The sequence below is a fragment of the Xiphophorus maculatus genome, chromosome 4 (genome assembly GCF_002775205.1).
Source record: "Xiphophorus maculatus strain JP 163 A chromosome 4, X_maculatus-5.0-male, whole genome shotgun sequence".
NCBI lineage: Eukaryota > Metazoa > Chordata > Actinopteri > Cyprinodontiformes > Poeciliidae > Xiphophorus > Xiphophorus maculatus.
This window is the reverse complement of record NC_036446.1, coordinates 16,648,723-16,673,981: the sequence shown is the minus strand read 5'-3', so window position 1 is coordinate 16,673,981 and position 25,259 is coordinate 16,648,723. Positions and strand designations below refer to the sequence as shown.

Genomic DNA, 25,259 nt, shown 5'->3' with positions numbered 1-25,259 from the left:
GTTGTTTAGTTTGAGTTTTATATTTGACCCATTTGGTAATTCTTTCAGTTTGTCCTTAGGATTATTATGAAAATATTAGTAATAGATGGAACCAAGTGTGGAGATCTCACTGCACTGTCATAGGATTCTCCTTTATCTGAAAAACAGCTATGTAGTTTTTCTTTGGTATTTTGAGAACTTTGTTACATAACATAAACCAAATTGCCTCTGGATTTCAATTGGGTCTATTTAAACTGAAGCAAGCACAAATCTAAATTCATGGCAAGTCAGCTGCTGCTTTAATTTCTTTGCAAACCTAACTACTACATAAAGTTTGATTAGTGATATTTGTATCCGACATATACTCGTGTTTTTCCCTGATACGATCTAGGCCAGGATATTTTTACCGACTAAATCTGATAAGTTTAGTTATAATGCAGCAGACAGAAGTAACATGTGGGGTACCTCAAGGTTCAATCCAAGGACCCCTCTTATTTAATATAATTGAAACAATCAATGAAGAATCAAACAGTGGCACTTGACTAAATGTAATGTTTCAAATATTCCCTGTGTGTTTTTGACTTTCTATTTGTGCTTTTATGATAGAAAGCACTTTTAAATGCCTTGTTGCTGAAATGTTCTGTACAAATAAAATTTTATTTGATTTTATAAGAGCTCAATAAAATAAAAACAAGACCACCATTCCATTTGAAAACTAGTATAATTATTTGCTGCTGGTATACATAATTGAGCTACATGTTTCGTTAGCAAAAACAGCTTCAGTGCAAACCCCCTGAACTCTAGTACATTTACAGCTCTGCAAAGTCACAAGTATTAGAAACAAAATTAGCTCAACAGAGTGAGAATATAGTTACAAAGAACAGTCAGTCTTCCTCATAAAAGGCACAAAGGGTGTGCAGAAGTAACTGTGTCCCTCTTTGAGAACATTTGCATAAGTGAATAAATCCATCTGCTGATCATCGGTCTGAAACAATGTGTTGCTTCATCATACGATTACAGCAGAGTGCAACAATGTAAATTAGTGGAAAAACTGCATATAAATACATCTCCTTGAAATATAAAGACTAAATCAAGAATAGAGTTATTTAGTACCATTAATCTGAATGAACACAAACATTTCAAATATACAGTATTTATAATATTTGCCAAAATTATATTCAACAGTTGCCTTATAATACTCCATTCTATATTCTGGGGGAGGAAAAAGTGCAATAATTGCATTTGGGAGAGCAGGTTTGCACTTACATAAAACATTATAGAAAACACCTGAACTAGTTATTGCTGAAGAATGAAGAGATTGCTGTATGTCGTCAGCTAATCTAGTTATGCAAGTATTAATGCACTTTTGGAAGAAAATAAAAAGGTGGCAAGTGGTTTGAAATAAATACCATTTCCTTTGACATTTTAGACAGTGCTGGTTTCTCATTATAAAGACTAAACTATGTCTACAGGCGAGTCTCCAAAGTGTTGTTGATCCACAGCTAATAAAGAGAAATAATGTTAAGAGTATAGAGTCTAAAGCAAGAAGGAAATCACAGAATGTGAGTTTTATCATTTGTGAGAATAGAATGACCTTTCGTTTCTGGTTTTCAATTGTTTTATAGATAATGATCAAAGCATGTTCAGGAATATATTTTCTGTTGAACTAAACAAGCATTTAATTCTTTTAGACTTTTGCTGTAGTTGCACAATGAATTTCGTGTGCTGGGAATGTCAAATTCTGGAGGAACTTTGCATTTTTATTAAGATATGTTGGCTCAGATCATGCCAATGAGACGCCTTGAAAATGCCATCGTCAATGGATCTTCGAGTTTACCCAGTTTATTAAACCAGAAACTGATCTGACTCAAAAAATTTGTCCCTTTTCTATCATTTGTTCACTCGTTCAGCTGCCCTCACCGGGTTTCCTCTCAGTGCCTTTACCAGAAGGCATCTAAAGAGAAAAACAAAACAGCTTAGTAAACCCCCCTGCAAAGCAGAAGAGGAAATATCTACCACAAATTTTCGTTCCCACAACGTACACAAACAACGTCTGAACATGTTCAAAGTCAGGCCCTGATCCCACACCATTGGTTGCAAAAGATCTATTAAAAATCATTACAGCAAATTGCTTCAAGATCCAATTACATTTAAATAGTTTCTGTTTTAACCACTGGGCTGATTTCTTGTCAACTGTGACAGATTTTCTATGCCTTTAATAAAGTAAAACAGGCAGGAACATTAGAATCTATGACCATAGAATTGCATCACTGCTGCTGCATTAAAAATGAGTATTCCCTCACTTCACACATCTGTTTTCCTATTAAGAAAAGCACAGTTACAAATCTACTTTAAGATGTTTAAGCCTTAAAAATCCACAGCAAATTATATGGAAGGCCTGGAGGAGAAACTTTAAATTCTGTGGTAAAGGTATATTATGAAATAAAATCTCAAAATTTTAGTCAGAGTTATGGTATAGAAGGATATGAGAAAGTACATTTATATTTGCTGGACTAAAAGGCTCAAGAAAAACCTATGCATATTATACAAATGCTTGTTTTTTCCACAGACTTTGCAGAAAAAGTACTGGCCAATAAGAAGGATGCATCTAAAAGGATCCGAATTTATTCCTCTAAGAGTCAATGACTTAATCCCCAAACAAATAACCTCAGCTTTAAAGCAGCATCAATGGTGCAAATTCTAGTAACTGTAGGTCTGTAAATTTAGAAACAGTCAAGGGTTATTTTTAACTCGTCAGCAGCACACGTATGGACAGTTTAGTAAAAGGTCATGGAAAGTAATGTGATCCGTTGTTACAAAAATCCGTTAGAAAGTGTCGTTAGCGAGAGTCTCTGTAGAGAGCCAGGTCTTCGCTCCGTTCAGAAATTTGCTAATCGGAGTCCCTGGAACGCCTCGCCGGCACAGGTTTCCCACAGGGTTGAAAGGAAAAGATGAGTTAAGGACGTTGGGTGAAGTTGGGGGGTCATCTGGAGAACTGGCCTTGAAATACATCCTCCGTTGGGCAGAAGGGGGTCCGCCTGGGCTCGGGACGGGGGTGCTGTGTGGACTGGGACCTTTGTACTGCCTGAGCTTGTTCTGCAGCGTCTCAATTTCATCAACCAGTTGGGAAACCTTGTGGTAGACGGTGGCGGGGCCTCCGTGTGGGATGCAGGCTTCAGGAACCCAGCGAAGGAAGAACAACTTCCAGAGAACCACGTTTGAGGGCAGGACGTAGGGGATCAGGACTCCCTGCTGGTCTGCAGGGCGAGAAAACCAGTCCCTGAAGAATCGCTCTAATGGGCTTTCATCTTTCACTGGGGAGAATTCGGCCTTCAGCCCCAGAGAGCCCCGCCGCGGCAGCGTCTCCTCCTCGCTCTTTACGCCGTTACGATGTGATGTGCTTGATATTCGCATCGTAGAACTGAAAGCTTTCTGTTGGAGAAAGAACATGGGAATAGATTTAGGTCAAACGGTGGAAGATCCCAAGATTATTTAAAATTTCTTAGTCAAAAAAAGTTCTAATGTCACACAATAGAGGACTTGCTCTAACTTTAATTTAAGGTCCTTCATGTAAAACTGTCGCAGTAATTAATTTAGCTAGACAATAAATTGTCCCAGTAATTAAGACAAATGATAATATTGTGGTTTTGAGACCATTTTCAAGAATTATTGATAATGGTGCTCCAGCTGAGCAAATTTGTGTAAGAAACTTAACACTGGAACTTTAAGGCATTTACCAGCAAAAAAAACAAAAAGCCACTTGCAAACAAAACTAAATAAAATTGATTAGGACATCTCCAAAAGCAAAATTGTCCTTAAGAATAAAAATTTTCAAGCTCATTTTAATCATGTAATTAATTGGTTATTACTTATTGCGACAGACTTAACCTCATGATAAACTGAATCAAATATAATGTCACTTTTTTTTTTAGCTGATTGGGTTAAATGAATAGAAAAAAAATGACTGAATAAGTTTTAAAGTCACGGTATTGCACAGAACACAGAAAAACTCAAAGAAGTGCACACAATTTAGACAAAAGCAAAAATTATACCTATGAAAAATTCTAAATCTAAATTTCTTGAAGGAAAATTACAACAACAACAAAAAAAAACATGGACAATGCAAAAGAAAAGTAAAATAATCTGTAGATAAAGTGGATAATTTTTACATCTTAGAAACTGTAAAGTTCATCCAGAACATCAGGACTGACTCTGTTCTGTTTTCGCTGCTTCTGAGCCATTTGAACAGCTTAGATTCATCGGAGCATAACCAAAGGACAACTGGAAGAAACTCGGGTGCATACATGGCTCTTTACCCATTTTTTTTTGCTTACTCTCTGAATGTGCTTCACAAAAAGTCAATCTCAGTGCATTTACACCAACTCTTAATTGGTTTACCCAAAGGTTACACTAGCAGCAGCCCCCTGCTTACCTTTGCGCGTTGGAAGGTTTTCACCTCACCGTTCTGAACACAGGCAGCCCCTTTCCCAACATACATGGGGTTATTAAAGAGGGTTTGATCTTTGGTGGAGAACTGCTGTGACCACTTCCACACAGGAGGGAAGAACGCTGCATGGTTTTCTCCTGGAGGGATGGCTTTGCTCTTCGCAAAGTCCTGCAAAGGAAACAAAGCATTACCGTGTGTTGTACACAATATGAACTAAAATAATTAACCCTCACATGCATAGGGGTCACTGCAGTGGACAGCTATCTGAAAGCCACTTTCTTGTGTTTCTTGTGGATTTTTATGTTATAAACGCACACAGATCACTGAAATGGACACTAGAGCATCATACAATACACTATCAACTACTGGCCATCCAATGCAAGTTAAAGAAAATTTTTGATAAATCCAATATGACAGACAGACAAAAAAGCAACTCAGGAATATCCAGTCCCTCCTTCCACTGTAGACGACTCTTGCAGGTAAAAAAAAATATTGTGGCATCAAGTAACCCCTAAAGACCAATACTACTGATGTACACTGCCTGGCCAAAAACAATGTCGCCACCTGGATTTAACTAAGCAAATAGGTACAAGCCTCCAAGTTCTTCAAAATAAAACAACAGTTTCTCTCAGAGAAAAAACCCCAGCTAGACCCAAACAGGAAGTGCAGCATGTCACAAAACACACGAATAAAAAATATGCCGTTTTTCAAAATAAAAGCATACGTTGACTACTAAGTGTCACTATTGGACCAAGGAAAAAGCAGGAAAATACAGTAAAATACAGTACCCCGTTTCCTAATGTCAATTTGGTAGCATAATTTATTTTATCACTCAATTTTAAACAGTTGTAGTAACCTAGGCTAGCTACGCTGACAACATGCTAACCAATGTCAAAACAACAAGTTCATGGGGGGTAACTATGGCAACCAGTGACAGTTTAAAAGCCCTCTGACTCTTTCTGCAGTCACGTTGCGCGTGCATCCGCCGTGTTAATAAAAAATCCATCAGACAAGCCCACTCTGAATATCGAAGGAAACTGTGACATCACAATATAACTCCAAAGGCAGAATTCTGACATCACCAGCGCTTATATAAGCTTGTCACATCGATCTACTTTCATCACAGCCGTTTAGCAGCCGTTGTTGATACGTTTCTCTTGAGAATTTATTTAGCAGTTCGCAGTAAGATTTTCAGCTTTGCTTGGTGCACATTTCTTTGGAGATTGACATCAAGTTTAACGTGAAATCTTTACTGAGTTTATAGAGAAGTGATTTTAGCTGAAACAAGCAAAGGTTATAATGGAGTCCAACCAGCCTAGAGTCGAAGAGGTTGCATCCAACAACATTGTCGAGAGGGAATTACAGCCACCCAAGCCACCCAAGCGTAAGAAGAAGAAGGTGTCATTTGCAGTCTGGATGGAGCTGTACGCACCTGAGGAGCTAAAGACTTCTGCTGAAAATATCAAACAGCAGGACGCTTCAGTGGTGATCGAAAATGAATCCATCGCCAAAGCACAGGAGACAGTAGATCAAAAAGGGGACAGACCGACACCAGAGAGTGAGTCCAATGAGAAGAGCCAGGTACCATTTAAAACCTGGTCGGAGGAACACGTCCCCATTGACCAGGCGATTTCTGCAGGAAATATTGAAAAGCAGAACAATTCACTGGTCAGTGAAGAAGAGTCCACCGCTGGAGTGCAGGAGACAATAGATATAGCAGAGAAGGAACAGCCCTCTAAGTCTAAGGAACAGCCACCAAGGACAAGGCGCAACAGGAAGAAAATGATACCATTTCATATCTGGTTGGAGAAACATGCCCCTGCTGATCTAAAGATTTCAACTGAAAGTACTGGAATGGAAGAGGTTTCACTGGATACCAAACAGGAATCGATCCCCGTACTGAAGGAGATTCCAGAGAAGGAACAACCCTCTAGGTCTGGTGCTGAAAATGTTATAAAGCAGGACCCTTCTCTGCCTAAAGAAGAAGGTGATCAGGAAGATTCCTTAAAGAAGGAGATTTGCGAAGAGGAACCTGTGATTTCTACAACACAGCTGGTCGGCGAAAAGAAATCCATCTCCAAATCACAGGAGACAGTAGATCAAAAAGGGGACAGACCGACACCAGAGAGTGAGTCCAATGAGAAGAGCCAGGTACCATTTAAAACCTGGTCGGAGGAACACGTCCCCATTGACCAGGCGATTTCTGCAGGAAATATTGAAAAGCAGAACAATTCACTGGTCAGTGAAGAAGAGTCCACCGCTGGAGTGCAGGAGACAATAGATATAGCAGAGAAGGAACAGCCCTCTAAGTCTAAGGAACAGCCACCAAGGACAAGGCGCAACAGGAAGAAAATGATACCATTTCATATCTGGTTGGAGAAACATGCCCCTGCTGATCTAAAGATTTCAACTGAAAGTACTGGAATGGAAGAGGTTTCACTGGATACCAAACAGGAATCAATCCCCGTACTGAAGGAGATTCCAGAGAAGGAACAACCCTCTAGGTCTGGTGCTGAAAATGTTATAAAGCAGGACCCTTCTCTGCCTAAAGAAGAAGGTGATCAGGAAGATTCCTTAAAGAAGGAGATTTGCGAAGAGGAACCTGTGATTTCTACAACACAGCTGGTCGGCGAAAAGAAATCCATCTCCAAATCCCAGAAGGAAGTGGATCAAAAAGAGAAGAAACAAACATCAAAGACGAAGCGCATCAAGAAGACTCCACTGTTATGGAAATCTTTCCCAGAGTCAGATGCTTGCATAGACCTTGCATTTTTTACTGAAAACAATGACATCAATAATGGTCCTCTGCCGGAAAAACAAAACGATCAGGCAGCTTTGCCCAGCACCGGAAATAAGACATTTTGGAAGATGCTCCCCAAGTCAGAACCTCGCATAGATGTAAGTTTTTTTGCTGAGAATATTGAAAAACAAAATGTTTCAATGCCAGCACCGGAGCATGATGAAGCAGCTTCCTTGAAAAAGGAAAGTTATTCCAAGAAGATTTCTACAACACAGATAGCCACCAAAAAGGAATCCATCTTCAAACCGCAGGAGACGCTCGATCAAAAAGGGGAGAAATATCCATCTACGGTTAAGCCCAAGGACAACATCCAAACAGAGAATTTAACTGAGGTTCTTAATAATCTAACAGCAGAAAATGTTCAACTAGAGTGTTTACCTGAAATTCAGAATTTGCCCCACTCTTCTGAAAACACAAGTCAGGCAAAGTGTACGTGTCTTGTCAAATCTAAGGAGTCTGAATTGGAAAATATCGAAGTACAGAAATATTTAATGAAACAGCTTGAGGAGATGTTCGATATAAATCAGAAACTAAATGCTAAACTTAAACAGCAGAAAGATCTGATGAGGAAAAGACTCTCAGAAAGAAAACAAAGCAACAATTCAATGGTTTCTGTTCAAACCCAGACAGATTACCAAGACAGCCCAAAGCAGAAAACAGTCAGTTGTCAATCTGCTTCAATACAAACGGAGATGGATGTACAAGAAAACAGCTATCAATTAAAACCAGTCCGTCACACGATTTCAACGCAAACTGAGATGGATGTGTTGGAAACCAGATGTCAATTCAAACCAGATTATCAAACAATTTCAACACAAACTGAGCTATTTTTATTGCTAAGAAAACAGGCCTCTGAAACACAACTGAATGGGAATCAGGATCGGCAGACCAAGCTATTCAAAAGATCTGCAGGTAAGAGCAGGAGAGAGTCGGCAATGAAAGCTGCCTCTGAACAGGAGGCCCTCGGTAATGAAAAGGTTTCTGGAGCAAACAGTGAAAAACAAGACATTGCAGTACCAGAAGTAATTGGGGATCAGACAGCTACCAGCAAAAATGATATTCACGCAAATGAAATTGGGAAACCACAGGAGGTGATCAAAGAAGAGACGGTCTCTAAAATGCAACAAAATGGGGACCATCAAGATGAGAAAAAGCCGTCAAAGAAATCTGACCGTAGGAACAAGAGAAAGTCAACAATGAGAGCAGCCTCTGAGCTGGAGACCCTCAATAATGATAAAGTATCTGGAGAAAACAATGAACAACTAGAAGTTTCTATACCAGAAACAGTTGAGGATCAGACAGGCACCATTAAAAACGAGATTCATACAAAAGAAACAGTGATCGCTAAAGTACAGCAGATCACTGAAAAAGAAATGGTCTCTGAGACCCAACAAAATGGGAACCAGCAAGAAGAGAAAAAGCCATCAAAGAAATCTAACCATAAGAACAAGAGAAAGTCAGCAATGAGAGCAGCCTCTGAATTGAAAGCTATCAGTAATGAAAACATTTCTGGAGAAAAAAGTGAACAAGAAGTTTCGATACCAGAAATAGTTGGGGATCAGACAGCTGCCATCGTACTAGAGATTCATAGAAATGAAACGGTGACTGGTAAACCACAGCAGATCACTGAAGAAGAATCAGTCTCCACAGCACAAAAAAACTTTGACCAGCAAGATGAGAAAAAGCCATCAAAGAAATTTAACAGTAAGAATAAGAGAAAGGCAGCAATAAAAGCAGCCTCTGAGCCGGAGACCCTCAACACTGATAAAGTATCTGGAGAAAGCAGTGAACAACTAGAAGTTTCTATACCAGGAACGGTTGGGGATCGGAAAGCTATAATCAAAAATGAGATTCATATGATTGAAACAGTCATTGGTAAACTTGAGCAGGCGATCAAAGAAGCAACAGTCTCTGAGACCCAACAAAATGGGGACCATCATGATGAGAAAAAGCCAATAAAGAAATCTAAACGTAAGAACAAGAGAAAGGCTGCCTCTGAGCTGGAGACCCTCAATAAAGAAAACATTTCTGGAAAAAACATTGAACAAGAAGAAGTTTCTATAGCAGAAACTGTTGGGGATCAGACAGCTGCCATCATAAATTACATTGATATGATTGAAACAGTTATCTCTAGACCCCAGCAAATCTCAGAAGAGCTAATCATCTCCAAAACACAACAAAATGGGGATAATGAAGTGAAGAAAAGGTCATCAAAGAAATCAAAACGTAAGAACAAGAGAAAGTTAGCAATGAAAGCTGATTCTGAATTGAAAGCTGTCAGTAATGAAAGCATTTCTGGAGAAAACACAGAACAAGTTTCAATACAGGAAATAGTTGGGGATCAGACAGCTACCATCATAGCAGAAATTCATAGGAATGAAACAGTCATTGGTAAACTGCAGCAGGCGACTGAAGACGAAACGGTCCCTGAAACACAACAAATTTTGGACCAGCCAGATGAGAAAAGGCCATTGACTAAATCTAAATGTAAGAAAAAGAGAGAGATGGCAATGAAACCTGAACTGGAAACCATTATAAACCCAACAGAGACAGTCCAAAACATTAAGACACCAAAAATTGATTTTGAAATAATACCAGAGATCCCCCAGATGGCTTTTGAGCAAATACAGACAAAACCTTGCAAAGTTTCAGAAGATGTATCAGGTAAGGTTCCCATAGTTTCCACAGAAGGGGAGAGTTGTCTAATGGAAAAACAGAGAACATCCAATCCACAGATAAAGGTTACAGCAAAAGAAGATGTAATCCAAACAACATCTCAGGAATTAGACACTCAACCAGCAGAAGAGTCAGCTGAACAGAACGATATCGCTGAACAAGAGAGCCCCAGAAAAAAGATTTCACTGTGGAAGCGTCTCAAAAAGGCTTTATCTCCAACATCTCTGCGCAAGTTCAAAGACAGATGTAAAGTCCATCCAGCGTAGACATCACTTTATGTCTCTAGTATATTAGATTTAAAAGGGAGGTGGGGCCATGTGTGGGTTGGGTGATTGGCGGTAATTGGAAAAAGAGCTACTGTTGTTGTTAATTGGACATTTTAATATTAAAAAGCCAGGACTGCACGGTGGGAAATGTCTCCCCGTGTAGGTGTGGGTTCACTCCGGGTGCTCCGGCTTCCCCCACGTTCAACAACATCAGTACTCATGTTCATCCAGTGTAAGATTTTTATTTCTAATTCTAAACAGAAAATAAGACAACCACATTTATTAATTAAAGGGATATTTGGGGAAAAAAATTTAAACAACGTGCAACAGAAAGAGCCTATTAGAAGTCTAAACCTATACAAATTGGGAAAAATTTTAAAAACTATTTATCTTTCTGGGCAAGATATAAATATCTAAATCTAAATTTATCTATATAAATAGATAAAGATAGATAAGATAGATATCTATATCTAAATTTCTCTCTCTCTCCCTCTATATATATATATATATATATATATATATATATATATATATATATGTCTCTCTGTCTATAAATATATATAAATCTATATATATCTACATATGATATCAATCTAAATATCTATAAATCTACCCCTCTCTATTTATAGAGAGATGTAGATATATAGATGTAGATATGTAGACATGTATATAGATGTCTATATCTATCAATCGATCGATAGATAGATATGTAGATATATGTATATTATATGTATAGATAAATATATGTCTATGTATAGAGAGTAGAGAGATATGTCTCTCTATACATACAGTTCAGACCAAAGATTTGGACACACCTTCTCATTGAATTCAATGAGAAAGTGTGTCCAAACCTTTGGTCTGTACTGTATATAAATCTCTCATATATTTATACATATATAGTATAGATATATATCTATATAGATATATAGATCTCTCTCTATATGTAAATAGATATAGATATCTATGTACATGTCCACATATCTACATCTATATACATGTACTTTCCAATTAAAAACTTTGTATTTTGAGAAAATTACATCTCATCACCTGGAAAAAAAATTTTTTTGCTATTTTTTTTCCCTACCTTCTTTATGCCTTAAGAAAATCAAAAACCCTTTTGAAAAAACATCCTGACAAAGGATCATAAATTATACATGAAAAGGTTAAATTAAACTAAGGTACAGAGATAATATCTGACCTTCTTCATTATGTGGGCTTACTTTGATGGACACAAGCTAATCATTATAGTATTCAACTTTTTGTGTATCACTGTATCATTTGGATAAATGAACACGTCTTAAGGCTGGTTAGTTTTGAAAAAGGATTCAAAACATATACGGAAATAACATTTTAGATTGAATGTAATTTAACATCAAATACATTCTCATTTCCATTATATTTCACATTTAAAATACTTATTAAAACAGCATTACTGTTGCATGCCGATGCCTGTGAATGCATCCATGAAAGCCAACAAACGTTCAGTAAATGTAAAATTTCTCACCTGTAAGAGCTGAGTACACTGTTTAGAAGAATTGAAGAGGAAAGTACTGAAGAGAGGGATCCACATGCTGTCACTCAGGACAGTCAGGTAGGCCTCTGTGAACTCAAATGCTGCCGGGTACTGATTGGTCAGCTGCCACACGCAGTCCAGGAACAAGGTGAACAATGGAGACTGTGACCAAGAGAAGGGAAATAAACCAGTGAGAAGAACCAAGAATATCTGAACATGTTCATGACTGCAGCATTTTAAATTGAAAGGTGTACCTCCTTATTGTCATTCTTCTTCAGATGGTTGCATCTGTCCAGGAAGCGATGGCCAGCCATCACCCACTCCTTCTGCACCAAACTCTGAAATCCATTCAGGCTGCGATAGTGAGGATCCAACATGAGCTGCACCAAGGAGGACACCACGCAGTTCAGGTCTCTGTCTTCTTCCTCTGCACAAGAATAAAAACAAAACAATAATTAAAACATATTCAAAGGCAACTCATTACTCGCAAAAAATGTACAAAAATTGTGTATCCATTACTGATGAATGAGAATTACCTAGAAGGACGACAGAGACATTCTTCCCATCCAAGTTGTAGACCGTCTCAGCTGAGACTTTTAAAAACATCCTGGCCCCGAGAAAAACAGAAACAGCAAAAATAAATACAAATACAAAAGAAAAAAACATTTCTAAATAAATGGTCTAGAAATATGAGCTCTAGACTTTTATATAAAATTCACATTCTTTTCTCTTTCACTTTTAACCACTAAGAAAGCTCAAATGCAGCGTAATAAAGGTAGAATTAAGTATTAAGATGATAAAAATCCCAGTTTGAAGTGACGTTGGCTTGTCTGCGTACCTGATATACTCCAGCCATCGTGAATTTTCAATGGACGAAAGCCATCTCTCCTCTGATTCCTCAAAAGGATCTGCACAAAGAAAACAAATCTCCAAACTCTGCACAATCTTCCACTGAAAAGACATTTATTTCTGATTTATCATCATCATCAATGGGTTACATAAGACTAATGTCAAGCTACTTATGTCGTCAGTAGACAGTTTACCTAAAGTGCAGATCTGTCTGGCTTTAACGAAGGCACTCTGGATCTCCTGGATGTTGGGAAGATTCCTGTCCAGATCTGTAAAGGTTACTTCTCGGCGCTGCGGATGGCTTTTAGTGATCGCCGTGAAGATCCTATACATAACAAGACGGACGATAAGTTAAATTGTCAGGATACGGTTCTAACACTAAATTGCACAACAATTTAGCACCTAGAGTGGTTTAACATCTCAGATAAACACAACCACTCTACATGACGAGTGCCATTTTCCAGTTAATAACTATCAAGTCAAATGTCTCAAAAGTTTGGAAATAAGCATATGGTGGAGGTTAGACAAGAAATAAAAGATGTACTCTGGTATCTATAAAAATGTCTTTAGAGCTCATAAACTCTAATATTGACCTTAACCAAGTAAAAGAAGCAGATAGATTTGTATTACTTCAGTTCAGTTTTCCTCTGAGCCAGCGGTTCTGTTTGACCCGCCATGCGGACAAGAGCACTCCCATTCCTGTGATTCCAGCACCACAGCTGCAAACAGAAATACACATAAGAAAAAAAAAACACATTATAAACTACATGAAATTTTGTATTAGCAGGAACTAATTTGAATTAAATGAACAAAATTAAAGCTTTACTAATAATTTGAGCTTGTAAAAGAGCGCATAATCAGTAAAGATATCAGATTTTACTTACAGGGACACGGCCATCATTAAACGATGATGATAATTGCTTTAGTTCCTGATCTGTCAAAGACACTGGGACCACAATGTACTCTGGAAGACTGAAGGAGTTAAGAGAAAACTAAAGTAAAACATCTTCAGAAAACAAATGTTGTAGAAAAGACAATTTTACCAAACATTGTCAGGTGAAATCACTCAATCAGGTTTACTCATATATTGTCCACAATACAGAGAGCTTATAGGACAATCAATAATGAAGCAGGTCTGGATGAAAAGCTCTGCCAGGCAGAGACAGCACATGAGTTTTATACCAAGGATGAGGAATTCAAAACAAGGGGCGTAATTTTCCACCACACAACAGGAACCTTTTACACTCTTTATCCTCTAAACAACCTTCTAGCATTTTAAATAGTGAGTTAAAAACAATTCAAAACTATTGTTTAAAGCTTAGTATTTTCAACATTGGTTCTTTTCTGAGATAATGGAAATGTGTACATCTCTCAGCTGTTTAATTTGGACTTTATATAAAATAAAATGATCAATGTCAGCTGAATTAGTTCAATGTGACGCTTTCTAAGCAACCTAGAAATGCAAGTTAAATTGATCTGTGGAAAGAACCTTAAAAAAAATAGTCGCCCATCTTAAGTCATCTGCGAGAGGGTTAGATATTTTTTACATAACAAATAAAACATGATCTGAAAACCTTTCAGAGGTGGCATATTTCTCATTGATGGAGCAAACCCGCCACTCCGAAGCCCCGGTTCTCTTAATCTCTCGATCCCAGTCAGAGGGGCGGTCGAACATTGGCGTCTGTATTCCTCCATTTGGGTTGGAGCCATTGACAAGGTCCCCTGGAAATAAAAAAAAACAGGCATTTAGTTCTGTAAAAATAATGCAAACTTAAAAAAAGAATCTATCAGGTAATATTTGTTTATTGTTACCTTTAGATTGGTGATATCTTAGTCCTTGATATTCAAAGCCAAACAGCAGGTGAAGATCAGCTGGATGTGAATAATGGGCAATGGCAAGGCAAACCTATATTCAGAAAAGTTAAAAATACCATCAGCGACTTAAAGCAGCACTGCACAGCAGTAGCACTATAGAACAATTTAATTATTGTTTTTAAAGACGACTTCAGCTCAGATCCAAAAGCCAGGCTCATTCTAACTACAAAGAACTCGGAGGAAAATGCTTTATTCATAGAAACAGAGCCATAAATAAACCCTAAAAAAGCAAAAGTCTGAGTGTAAGACACAGCTTTGGGTTCACAGGCCTGAGCAGAGCTTTGTTAGACTCCAGCAGAGCCATAGAAAGAGGTTCTACCGGAGTCTAACAAAGCCGTCTATTCAGTAGTAAAGTTGTGAATAACACGAGAGGACACAGAAAGACTGTGTGTGTGTGTGTGTGTGTGGGCGTGTGTAGGCGTGGGTGTGTGTGTGTGTGTGTAGGTGTGTCTATAGAGAAAAGGCAGCTCCCTGCTTTGTAATTTCCTATGGGAGGGAAAAAAAGGAGCTATGTCAAAGGGTTAAAAAAAAAGAACCGGGTCTCGTCTTAGGTCCATACTGTAATTACACAGACGGGGTGTCCATCAATAAACCCAAACAGTAAGAGAGGGCAGACATATTCTGTGTTAGTGCCCAACGCTAAAGGAAACATTTCGCTGTTTTATACTGTCGTAAAGCTACCGCTAACAACTGCATGTTTGGCAACAAGTGACGTTTAAATAGCAAGTTGTGCCTCTCTGTTCAAAGCAGTAACCCCACAATTTGTCAGCCGTGGCGTAGGTATATGCTGCTCCAATACCTGAGGTAAAATTACTCCCAGATGACAACAGACATGTAGCTATTTAAATAAATGTAAGGAAATGTACTGTATAGTCCACTGGTTTTGTGAGGAAGCTCCAAAGTAAGAAGCTGGAGGCATTATACAGTAAATTCAAATGACCAAATTTTTCTGCAACTCAAACTTCCACTACAGCTCCATAGAAAAAACATGTTTGTTTTTTTTCTTAACGTTTGAGTTCATTTGAATTTTTGTTTCTTAAATAAACTCTTCCTCCTCTTTAAAAAGTTATTTTGCAGATTTTTAGGATGGGAACTGCTGCATGTATTGCATCACAGCAGCCTGAATTCATCCCCAAAACTGAGAACTGATGTGGAGAAAACAAACATCTGTTTGGCGCTTCACTCTGTTGGAGATGAGGCTGGCTCGCACTGCCAGTTCCTCCAACTATCAGGATCAAATTCTACTTCCTTCACCCTGAGTGAGCATTGTTCTCAATGTCCCTTTGTTGTTTAGCTAATGAACACACATCCTGCAAAATCAGTCACTTCCACTCACATGGAATGTGACACAGCTGTAAGAACAGCTTTGGGTGACGTTGTTGCAGTACACAGTGACACTGATGGTTACACTGATAGAGACTGACTGTGCATATGCAGAGTTCAAAAGCTGAAATCAGCTGAAAGGAGAATCTTTGTCAGCAGAACGAAATAACAAAAAAGACAAGAGGAACAAAAACTTAATTGAGAAAAAGATAATCATCATACACTGCCGGTAAAGGAAAAGCTACTTATTTTTTGACTAGTTTATTTTTGTTCATCTTAAACAAGAGTCAAATGCAAGACTTGAGTATTTAACAGATTATTTACACACTAAACATCTTTCTACACATCCTAGACATTTTTTCAGCCTAACTTGCCCTCTTTTCAGTCAGTTTTCATGATCTCTGCCTGCTTCTGTCTTAATAATGAAAGAAAGCCAGAGGTCTTAGTAAGCCAAACAATTTGAAAACGCTCAGATGATTGAACAACGTTTTACGTTCCTGATTCCAAATTAAATTAAGACCCATTGATGTATTAAAACATCATAATTTACATAAAACAACAGTGAAAAAACAAAAGACAAACAACTAAAGCAGTCCTCTGAGCTATCCGATGAAAATAATTTTAGACTTCTACCAGTCTTAATCATGTTTTAGTACAAAATCCAGATGCCTAAAAGTTCAACGCTTATCTGTTCATGTATTTATACACATCTAGTCTTTGGGGTTGCACAATAAAGAAGAAATTTACCCTCATCATAAAATGACTAGACAATACTAAAATTGCAAATAAATATTAGATAATTATATACAGTAAGGTCCATGCATTCAGCCTCTGCATGTCTATGATGCATTTTGTCACATTTTTTGGAGGAAATCAAGATGTTTTGGTCAAGACATTAAGAAACTACAAGTGATTTCCTTTCCAAAACAGTAGATGTAGCCAGATGCAACTTTGTAAATAAAACCAAGCTGTTGAAATGAAAACAGAGCATTTTGCTTTAGTTCAGAAGCTGAATAAACTACTCACTAGCTGAAATCTGTGTTTGAAATTAAGTCAAAGTAAGAAGACAGTAGAACTGTTATTGTTTCATGTATGTTATATCATCATTGCAACATTGAGCAACATTATCATAAATCATGTTTTAATTATGTTACTCAGCTCTACAAGCCATCGTATCGTTTATCAAGAAGACGTGTTCATATTGCATAGAAAAATGCTTTTTGATGTGAAATGTGCACAAATGTACTAAATCAAATGTTTTTTTAAATCCTATTAACCTAAACCAGGAATACTTTAATCTGATTTGACGTCAGACTGTAAGGGGAAAAAAAGAAAAGTATTTTTGAAGAGTATAAAAATATATGGTTTTAACTGTTTCATACAGAATTTTTGTCATCAAATTTTTTATTCTCTTTTAATGCAACAGAAAAGTGTTGCTTAAATGCATGGTTTTATTATGCGGTCCTGTGGTTTTGGTGTCCAGGTTACACCTCCTGTTAAATATTAAACCATCTTTAAAAACAGAAAGAAAAGTGACACCTTTCTCCTGTACATATGCAAGAAAGTTGCATATATACAACTTTCTTTTCTCGATGAAGATCTTTATCCTGAAAGTTTGTATTCTAGAGAAGAGAATAAGGAGCCAAACCCTGCTGATGATGTATTTATGTTTTAATGCACGAGTGGCATTTATATTACTTATAAATGCTAGAACAAATATTACCTGTATTGGCTTCCATATGTTTTGATTGCAAAAAAGATTTTTTGTATTTTAATAAAATTTCCTCTCCACTGACCAGTTTAGATGATTCAAACACATCTAGTCACCTAGTTGTAGAAGCAACCTGGTCACAGAGCCTGAAGTAAAACTCAATTTCACTCACTTTTTTGGCACTCTCAGGCCCAGCCTCGTCGAAGCAGAATCGTATTACACGCAAGTCTTTGCAGTACAGAATAAGCTCCATTGGGTTGAACTTCAGCTTTTGGTTGGAGCCCAACACTTTCTTCTTCCCCCTTGTATCATTAACTGAGAGAGAGAGAGAGAAGAAGTATTCAACAGAACGAAGCACTATCAAGAGTATGAACATCAGCATGACTTGCAGGATGTTTTAAGGCATAAACAGAAAGTTTTTATGTATAGAGTCTTACAAATGTAGGGTCACTGGTTACAAATGCTTGAATTTGTTCAGTTTTTAAATCTGATGTCACGTGCTCATGCAAAACGGTTGAAAAACAAGCTGAGTAAATGAAAATCTGTCTCACTGTAACTCAACAAACCGTTTTCTGGTCGTTTGCCTTTGCAGCGTCAGCAAACTGCATCAATGCCGTACATACAGAAACGTAAGCCAGGCTGCAGTGCAACTGAACACTGCATTCACCCTGACATCATATCAGATTGCTGACCAGGGAAAACAACAGCCGACACCAGTAAGCTAAGATGCCCACGCAATAATGAAAAACAAGATGGACCCTTTTACTCCAATTTTTCACTCTCTAGTTGAGGAGGGTTTTTTAAAAGGTTATTTTAGATAATAAATAAGGAAAGAGAACATGCATCTGTACTTTCTGTTGTACCTGTTACTACTTGATCAAGGCAGGTGAGGGAGATGTCTTGCTGTCCAAGTAGGAGGTGGGACAACTGGGATTTCTACAGTGAAAACAGCACAATTAAAATATGCACACACTTAAATACCGCTTGCTGTGTTGTTGAATTATGCTCAGGCTCCATTTTGTCTCAGGCCAACAATCTGTCGCATACATGGAAATGAAGTCAGCTCTCACTTCTTGTGCCATCACCAAAAAGGAAGTATTTCTTCCTCTTTTCTAAATGAGCTTGATGTATAAATAAGGTCGTGTTTACAAGGGCTAAAAATATACATCAGACATAAAAAGTAAGTCAAGATCAACATTCGACTGCAGCACTCCTAAAAGTGCTGCAAGACTTTTCATATATAAACAAAACTTAATGGCCACAAAAAAAAAAAAAAAAGTCTGAACAAATACCTGCTTAGGTGGAGGTTCTTGAGGAATAAAAGAAACCTTAAAGTTGGTGCATATCAACCTCCCCCAGAGGTCACTCTGGCTGCTGTCGGTGCCGACGATGCACTTCCTCACAAAATTCACCTCATTTACGATTATTTCTCCTGAGAAAAACATGACGAAAGACAAAAAAACCCACCAAAATTTAAATACAGTTTGAAGCTACGATTTAATCCAGCAAATTATGGAGCGTTCAAGAATAAACAAAAACAAGTTCACGACAAAGACGAAGAAAGATGAAGAAAATCTGTTTCGAGACAGAAAGTAGTCCATGCCATAAATATAAAATAAATCATCAAGTAAAAGGAGGCATGACAAAGCAGACAAACAATTATTCCAATGTTTTACAAAAGCTAGAAGTAACTAACATCGCTACGTGTAGCAGTTGTCAGAGCTCTCATTATTAAGTTGTTTGATAAATCCAAGCAGCACATAAATTTATTCATGAAATTCTTCAGCAAAGCATGAAAAGTCGGTATGTTACTCATGACAAACATTGACTTGCAGATGTCCAACGTGGAAATCTGAGGAGGATTATAAAAGCATCCTGACAGGCTACCTGCCCTTTCTTCAGTATAGCGTTATCACAGGTGAGCCTTAAAAAACGAGGTGCAAAAAGTGACTTTTTAACTTCATCCATACGTGCTAAATTTCCATGCCAACATATTAGATTACATGTACAACTTACAACACCATCGCTTCACATCATCATCATCTCAGGGATCACTCCTCAGAAAATGACCTAAATATTTTACATTATTAACCAAACTCAAAACTAGATATTTGCTAAATAAAGAGGAGGGAAATTCATCTCCGGGAGTAAAAACATTAAACTCCCAAAAAGCAAATGCTTCATTTTAACAGTGATATATGACCTGACAAATATTCAGATATGCAGTTTTAAAAACAGAACAATTTTCGGTAAAATGTATCTAGAATGGAGAATTTGCTTTTATCAAACCTATTGCACTTCAGATATCTAGTAGAAACGTTATGTGAAAATTAAGAACAGTTGCATTTCTTTAAGTTGATTTTATTATATTTCTTTAAGTTCTTTGCAAAAACTGACGTAGTGACATGAATTTCCTCAAAAGAAAATCTACATAAAACTATAGATTAAAGCAAGACTTTAGCCAATTGGCTTGTTATAGCTAACAATCTTTGTGATGCTGCCACCTCTGCTCTGTTTTCTGTCAAATCAAATCCAACACAAGTTACACATCTGCTTCTTAGATTAAGCACAGACTTCACTCTGACAAAGCAAATAAAAGTAGTTCACCCTGGATTATCTGATTTCAGTTTATAAAAACTACTGTGTGAACTTTCAACAGGTTTTCACAAACTTCTGTATAAAAAGCTCGTCACAAACAAGCTCAACTAGTGCAGCAGACTTTTACTCCCCTAGAACGTGACATTGCCTCAAATCTAAGAATGCAGGAAAATAGTATCTTCAATAACTTCACTATGCATTTTCTTCACATGAGTAAAATGCAAACATGCAACCAAGAAAAAAAAGGTTTATTCGTAGATATATCTTATATATATATCTTGAATATTGTGGTTAAAAAAAAAAGAGTCATATATACCAAAAACAGAAGTCAAAGGTCAAATAACACACATGCAGCATCAAAAATATGTCCACATATGAGCCGGATGGTTTCCACCCTTCCCTGCTGAATCAGTCTTTTAGCCGTTATGGGTCTTTGTACTATAAACCCCGTGTGCCTTTTCACATTTATTATAACACAAATCGTAAAAGAGCAACACGATCTACGTCCATCACATGACCAGTAAACACTTCGGGCTTGGGGGAACTGGGTGGAGTCACTAACACCACTTCAAAGGAGCCAAACAAAACCATGCAGTAAAAAAAAAAATAAAAAATGAAGAAGCTGAGAATAAAACCTGTTGGCTTGCCTGCAAACTCGGGCGACACAAAAACAAAGCCCATTTTGTGCAAATACCTTCAGAGTATCAGGCGAATAAAAACTAATGTGGTCTGACAGCCGAATACATTGTTATATGCAAAATGTGACTAAAGAATATTTCAAAAATGTAAAGTACAAAATTACATCCAGTTAAAATCCCATCGGATAGGCAAATTAAGTTGATTTTAATTTGATAAATGCAAAAATATTGAAAAAAAATATTTGACTGCTTTCTTTAAAGACAACACTCAGATGCACTATGCTTATAAACTATTTTTTGGGACGCAGATAATGATGTAATCGCTTTGTAATCTGTTTTCCATCTTGCACTGGGAACGAGTCAGAATACACACCAGACAGGTTATGAGATCATTACAGGTCAACTCAGAGAGAACAGGACAAACAACCATACACAGAAAGAACCCAGCACCACAACCTCATATCCAAAAATCAACTAAATAAATCATTAAAAAAAGTTTGAGTCTTAAGACAGTGCATCTGTTTTAACTGCAATTCATAAGCAGCAGATATTTTATGAAAAAGAAGATTCTTTATCTAGTGAAAACATTAGGTATGTTTAAGACAAGAAATCATTACGCTCAGCATTACACTCCTGTTTAATAGTGTGACTCACTTTATTACAGTTAAAGGCCACCTAATCCTTTTAAGCCACTTCAAGTAAAAAGCTTTTGTGTAAACTGGAATAACTACTTTTGAGTTGTGCACATGGTAGCCACACCTCATGCCTTTAAAAACTTCTATGCAGCAAGTTATGTGGTTTGTACTACTAATTAGGCCCTGCAGATTAAAGCTACCAGTAAGAAAATGAGTCAAAATAATGAATCGATTTAGAATATCAGATTTCATCTGTCAATTTTTGTCACAAGTATTGCTTTTCAGAGGGCAACTAAGAGAAAAGAAAAATAATTTGTGCTGCTGATGCAAGTTTAAGGAAGTACGTTTGAGAAAGAGGATATTTATCACATACCATTGGATTAAGAGTGCTACATCAAATAAGTGAAGACAGAAATGGGTATGTTAAAATTGATATAGCTGAAGATAAAAAAATAAAAATAAAAAATCACTGGTGGGATTTTTCATAGAAGGAACCTACTGGCAAGGAAAATGTTTTTGCAAGGTGTTTACAAGGTTGCTTGTTTTCACCTTGAAATGTATTTTAGACAAAAGTTAATTGTTACCCAAACCAAGCACAAACGGCTTTTAAGATTAACCATATCTGATCAGACCTCACGAATGAATATCCTGATTATTCATTATAAGTTATAACTGTTTACCACTAAATCAAAAACACCAAAAAAAGGCATGCATCATGCTTGCTGGTGAGCCTAAGCAAAGAGAAGTTGTAGACAGCACAGATAAAGACCATCTTTAATTAATACATTGATACACTTCACTTCCTTGTTGAAAATCTAAACTGATTGGCTGAAATATGGTTCAGTTCTTCAAAACATAGAAGGCAAACTAACCTGGAAGGAACTTGGGCTCCAACTTTACAGGTGGTTCAATATTGTTCTTCACGTCATTCTGTGGAAAATACAGAGAAGAACATCAGGGTTAGAAACATGATGACTTGATACTTCTTTACTATGTCACACAGCATCACAATTAATGTCAAAATGTATTAAACATAAAAATGAAATTGAACTTGGTCCGGAAAGTTGAAATAATTTAGATGTACTTGGGTTCAGTTCAGCTTACAATACTTAAAGTGAGACTCATAACACACAACTACCATGGATTTATTACATTCAGCTACAGATGCTCTTTTTTCCTCACATTGTTCATGCAGCAGCATTTTAAATATCCAAAACTAATGAAAAAAAATAAAGAGATGAGATTTTTTTATATATTTGTTTAAAATCCAGTAAGGGAGTTAAAATGTGCTTTTTAAACACAGAGACTTTATGGATTTTACTAGCTTTCTAAAATATGACAGTATGAAAAATGATCAAGAAAGTGAAACACGTGTCTTGTCCTTTCCCAGACAAACACTTTTTGTTTGGGCTGCTCCTCGGCATCTGTAAACAAACCCTTTGACCAAGCTGTTTGAGGAAAAACATTGCACCAGTTTACAAAACAAGACTAATTACAGCCTTCATTCACTCAAGGGTTTCTGGAATACACACAATATAAAACGAACATATCAAAGGTTTTTTTTTCTTCTTAAAACCGCAAAGGTCAAGAAATTAATATAAAATAGATTAATTTAGCAACCGAAGATCCACGACTGTCACCTGACATCAATAGTATTGGAACGATATGGATGTATTTATTTCTATCAACTGGGTAACAAATCAAAAGTGACCTATTTCTAGTGATATTTTTAAAAATATTCTATGCCTAACTAAAATAAAAATAAAATAAAAGTAATTTAAAACAAGAAGTAACTCTTCAATGAGCTCTTCAAAATAGAAATGCACCGCCTGGACTTTTCTTGATTGATATTAATTTCTGGTTTTCTTTGAGCCCTTATCCGCTATTATCTCCTAAAAACCATAAACATAAACAAAGAAGAATGTGCTTGCGCAGTTTTGAAATCATCATAAAAATAAAGGAATGCCAGGAATGGCCGCATTTCTCCATCAAAGCATAAAGTTTTATTAAGCACAAAACCTTCCCCAAAGTAATGGTCCATGCATTTATAATTGTTTTTGAATAATTTAATGAATGAGGAAGAAATTCTGTATTTTCAGCAAGAATTTGGATGGCGTGGTTTATTTTAATGAAATAAAAAAATAAATGAATGGGAACCTGTCATCAACTTTTTGTTGAAAAAAAAAAAAAAAAAAAACATATTAGCAACTAACTGTGACTTCAACTTTGCCGAATGTCGACTTTTCACTTCTATAGAAAGTTTTCAAGCCCACGAACAAAATAAAGAAGTTTCCATTTCAAAATGTACAAGTCAAAGCACGAAAACGGGAAGCTACTTTAGGGAAAGTAAGAAGTTACTTTCCAATACTGCAACCAACTGCAAACAGCAGGAGAGGTTCAGATTGAAGTAGTTTTAGATTTACTTAAATGACAATAATAATATGCATACATGCAAAATGTACCCTTTCGCAATCTCTGATAAAATACTAAAAAAAAAAATACCTGCGCAGGAGGAAGGTAACACTTGAAGGTTGCTTTCATGGGCTTGCCAGAAAACATTGTTTATTTCCGCAGTGCTACTGGTCTTCAAGCAGAAAACGAACAAGTGCTCTGGTCCTGCCAGCAATGGAAACAAATAAATCCAGGAAAGTTTCGCTCAGCCCCGTCTCTGACTCAATCCAAGCCGTCCGAGTGTGAAATATTCATCGAGCCTTTCCGGGTGAACGACGACACCCCTCCATGTCGATAAGCAGACAGTTTCTGGCTGGCTGGAAAAAGTTGACAGAAGTTACCGTTCAGACGGCGGCGCTAGCTCCTATAGCTAAGCTAGCGCAAACTACTAAATGAAGTTTGTCAGTATCGCTTCCACGCAGATATATGACCGCTAGAATAGATTAATGCGACGCTTAATGGCCTACATTTTCTTTACACCTGTTACTGCATAAGACCCCCGCCAGTTACTTCCTTAAAGTCCAACTATTCAGCCAACGCAGTACCTGACGCTGCGAAGGACTTGACGGCCATGTTTATAAGAGCAGAGGTCCCGCCCTGCTTCCGGGCTCCAGCGCTGCTCTCCGCCGAGACTTTCCGATATCAACTTTCTGTCAGGTTAGCAGAGGACGGCGCTCACACGCTGCCTGAATTAAGAGCTAACTTTATGTCAACGAGTACACGGTACTGTACATACTAGCCTGCGCGTCACTGTCAAGAGAAAACAGCGAATATTTGACTAGTTATGTAGTACACCACCCATGGACTACAAATCCCATCGGGCTCTGAGGGATTACCTTGGATGCTTGTGATCTTTTTTCCCTGTCTGTCTTCCCATGGTCTTAACTTCTGTTTGGCATTTTCATTGATGTTCTGTGTGCCACAATAAATAAATAAAAGACTAAAAAAAAGAAGTAATCATATTTTAAATCTGTTGCCTTTCCTGACAAACTAATATAACATTTTTAGACTCTTACAAGCACCTGATAAATTGTGATTTCATACGTTTTGCACAAGTTTAGTCATCTCCCTTTCCTCACTGCAGGATTATGATGACACATTCAGCTTGACAGTGAAGTAGTAGCTGCTTGCAAAAGGTTGGATTCACTTTTGCTTTCAGAACTGATTTAATTCATTGGGAAAATACAATCAGTAAGGTGTTGGAAACTTTATCTGAAATGGAACTGAGAGCCATTATAGTGAAGTTATTCAAACCACACGCAACTATGTAGCTCGGATGATCCCGTTTGAAATAGCCATCAGAATGTGGTGATACTCTGGTCATAAATGATTTATGACTCTTAAATGACTGTGGCATTTAAATGATGCTCAACTGGTACTAATCACTCAAAAAAGTGCCAAAAAATATTACCACTATCATCCTAAATTGGTGACACAGGTCAGAGTGGCTCTATGCTTTCATTTTATTTTTGTCTAATTCTGATCCTATTTAATGTTG

The 25,259-nt window shown here is 37.2% G+C and overlaps 1 protein-coding gene across 1 annotated transcript; it reads right to left on the bottom strand.

Moving 5' to 3' along the window:
- Positions 1-681: 681 nt before the first annotated feature.
- mtmr10 (myotubularin related protein 10) lies at positions 682-24,465 on the bottom strand. Its single transcript, XM_023332452.1, has 16 exons — positions 23,813-24,465; positions 22,183-22,240; positions 18,732-18,871; positions 18,303-18,375; positions 17,612-17,754; positions 14,343-14,436; positions 14,105-14,252; positions 13,415-13,502; positions 13,161-13,249; positions 12,725-12,855; positions 12,520-12,589; positions 12,218-12,288; positions 11,936-12,108; positions 11,673-11,843; positions 4,412-4,594; positions 682-3,411 (listed from the first exon to the last, which is right to left on the bottom strand). Exons 1-16 carry the CDS (start codon positions 23,867-23,869, stop codon positions 2,806-2,808), a joined length of 2,295 nt encoding a protein of 764 aa, XP_023188220.1. The 5' UTR covers positions 23,870-24,465; the 3' UTR covers positions 682-2,805.
- Positions 24,466-25,259: the final 794 nt, after the last annotated feature.

What these genes read in the sequence shown, in the direction of transcription:
- mtmr10 (XM_023332452.1), bottom strand. Translation starts at nt 23,869, where the DNA reads ATGTTTTCTGGCAAGCCCATGAAAGCAACCTTCAAGTGTTACCTTCCT. An exon ending in TTAATGATGGCCGTGTCCCT is followed by an intron (nt 13,250 to 13,414) that starts GTAAGTAAAATC and finishes TTCTGTTTGCAG; the next exon opens with CTGTGGTGCTGGAATCACAG. An exon ending in TGTCTCTGTCGTCCTTCTAG is followed by an intron (nt 12,109 to 12,217) that starts GTAATTCTCATT and finishes ATTCTTGTGCAG; the next exon opens with AGGAAGAAGACAGAGACCTG.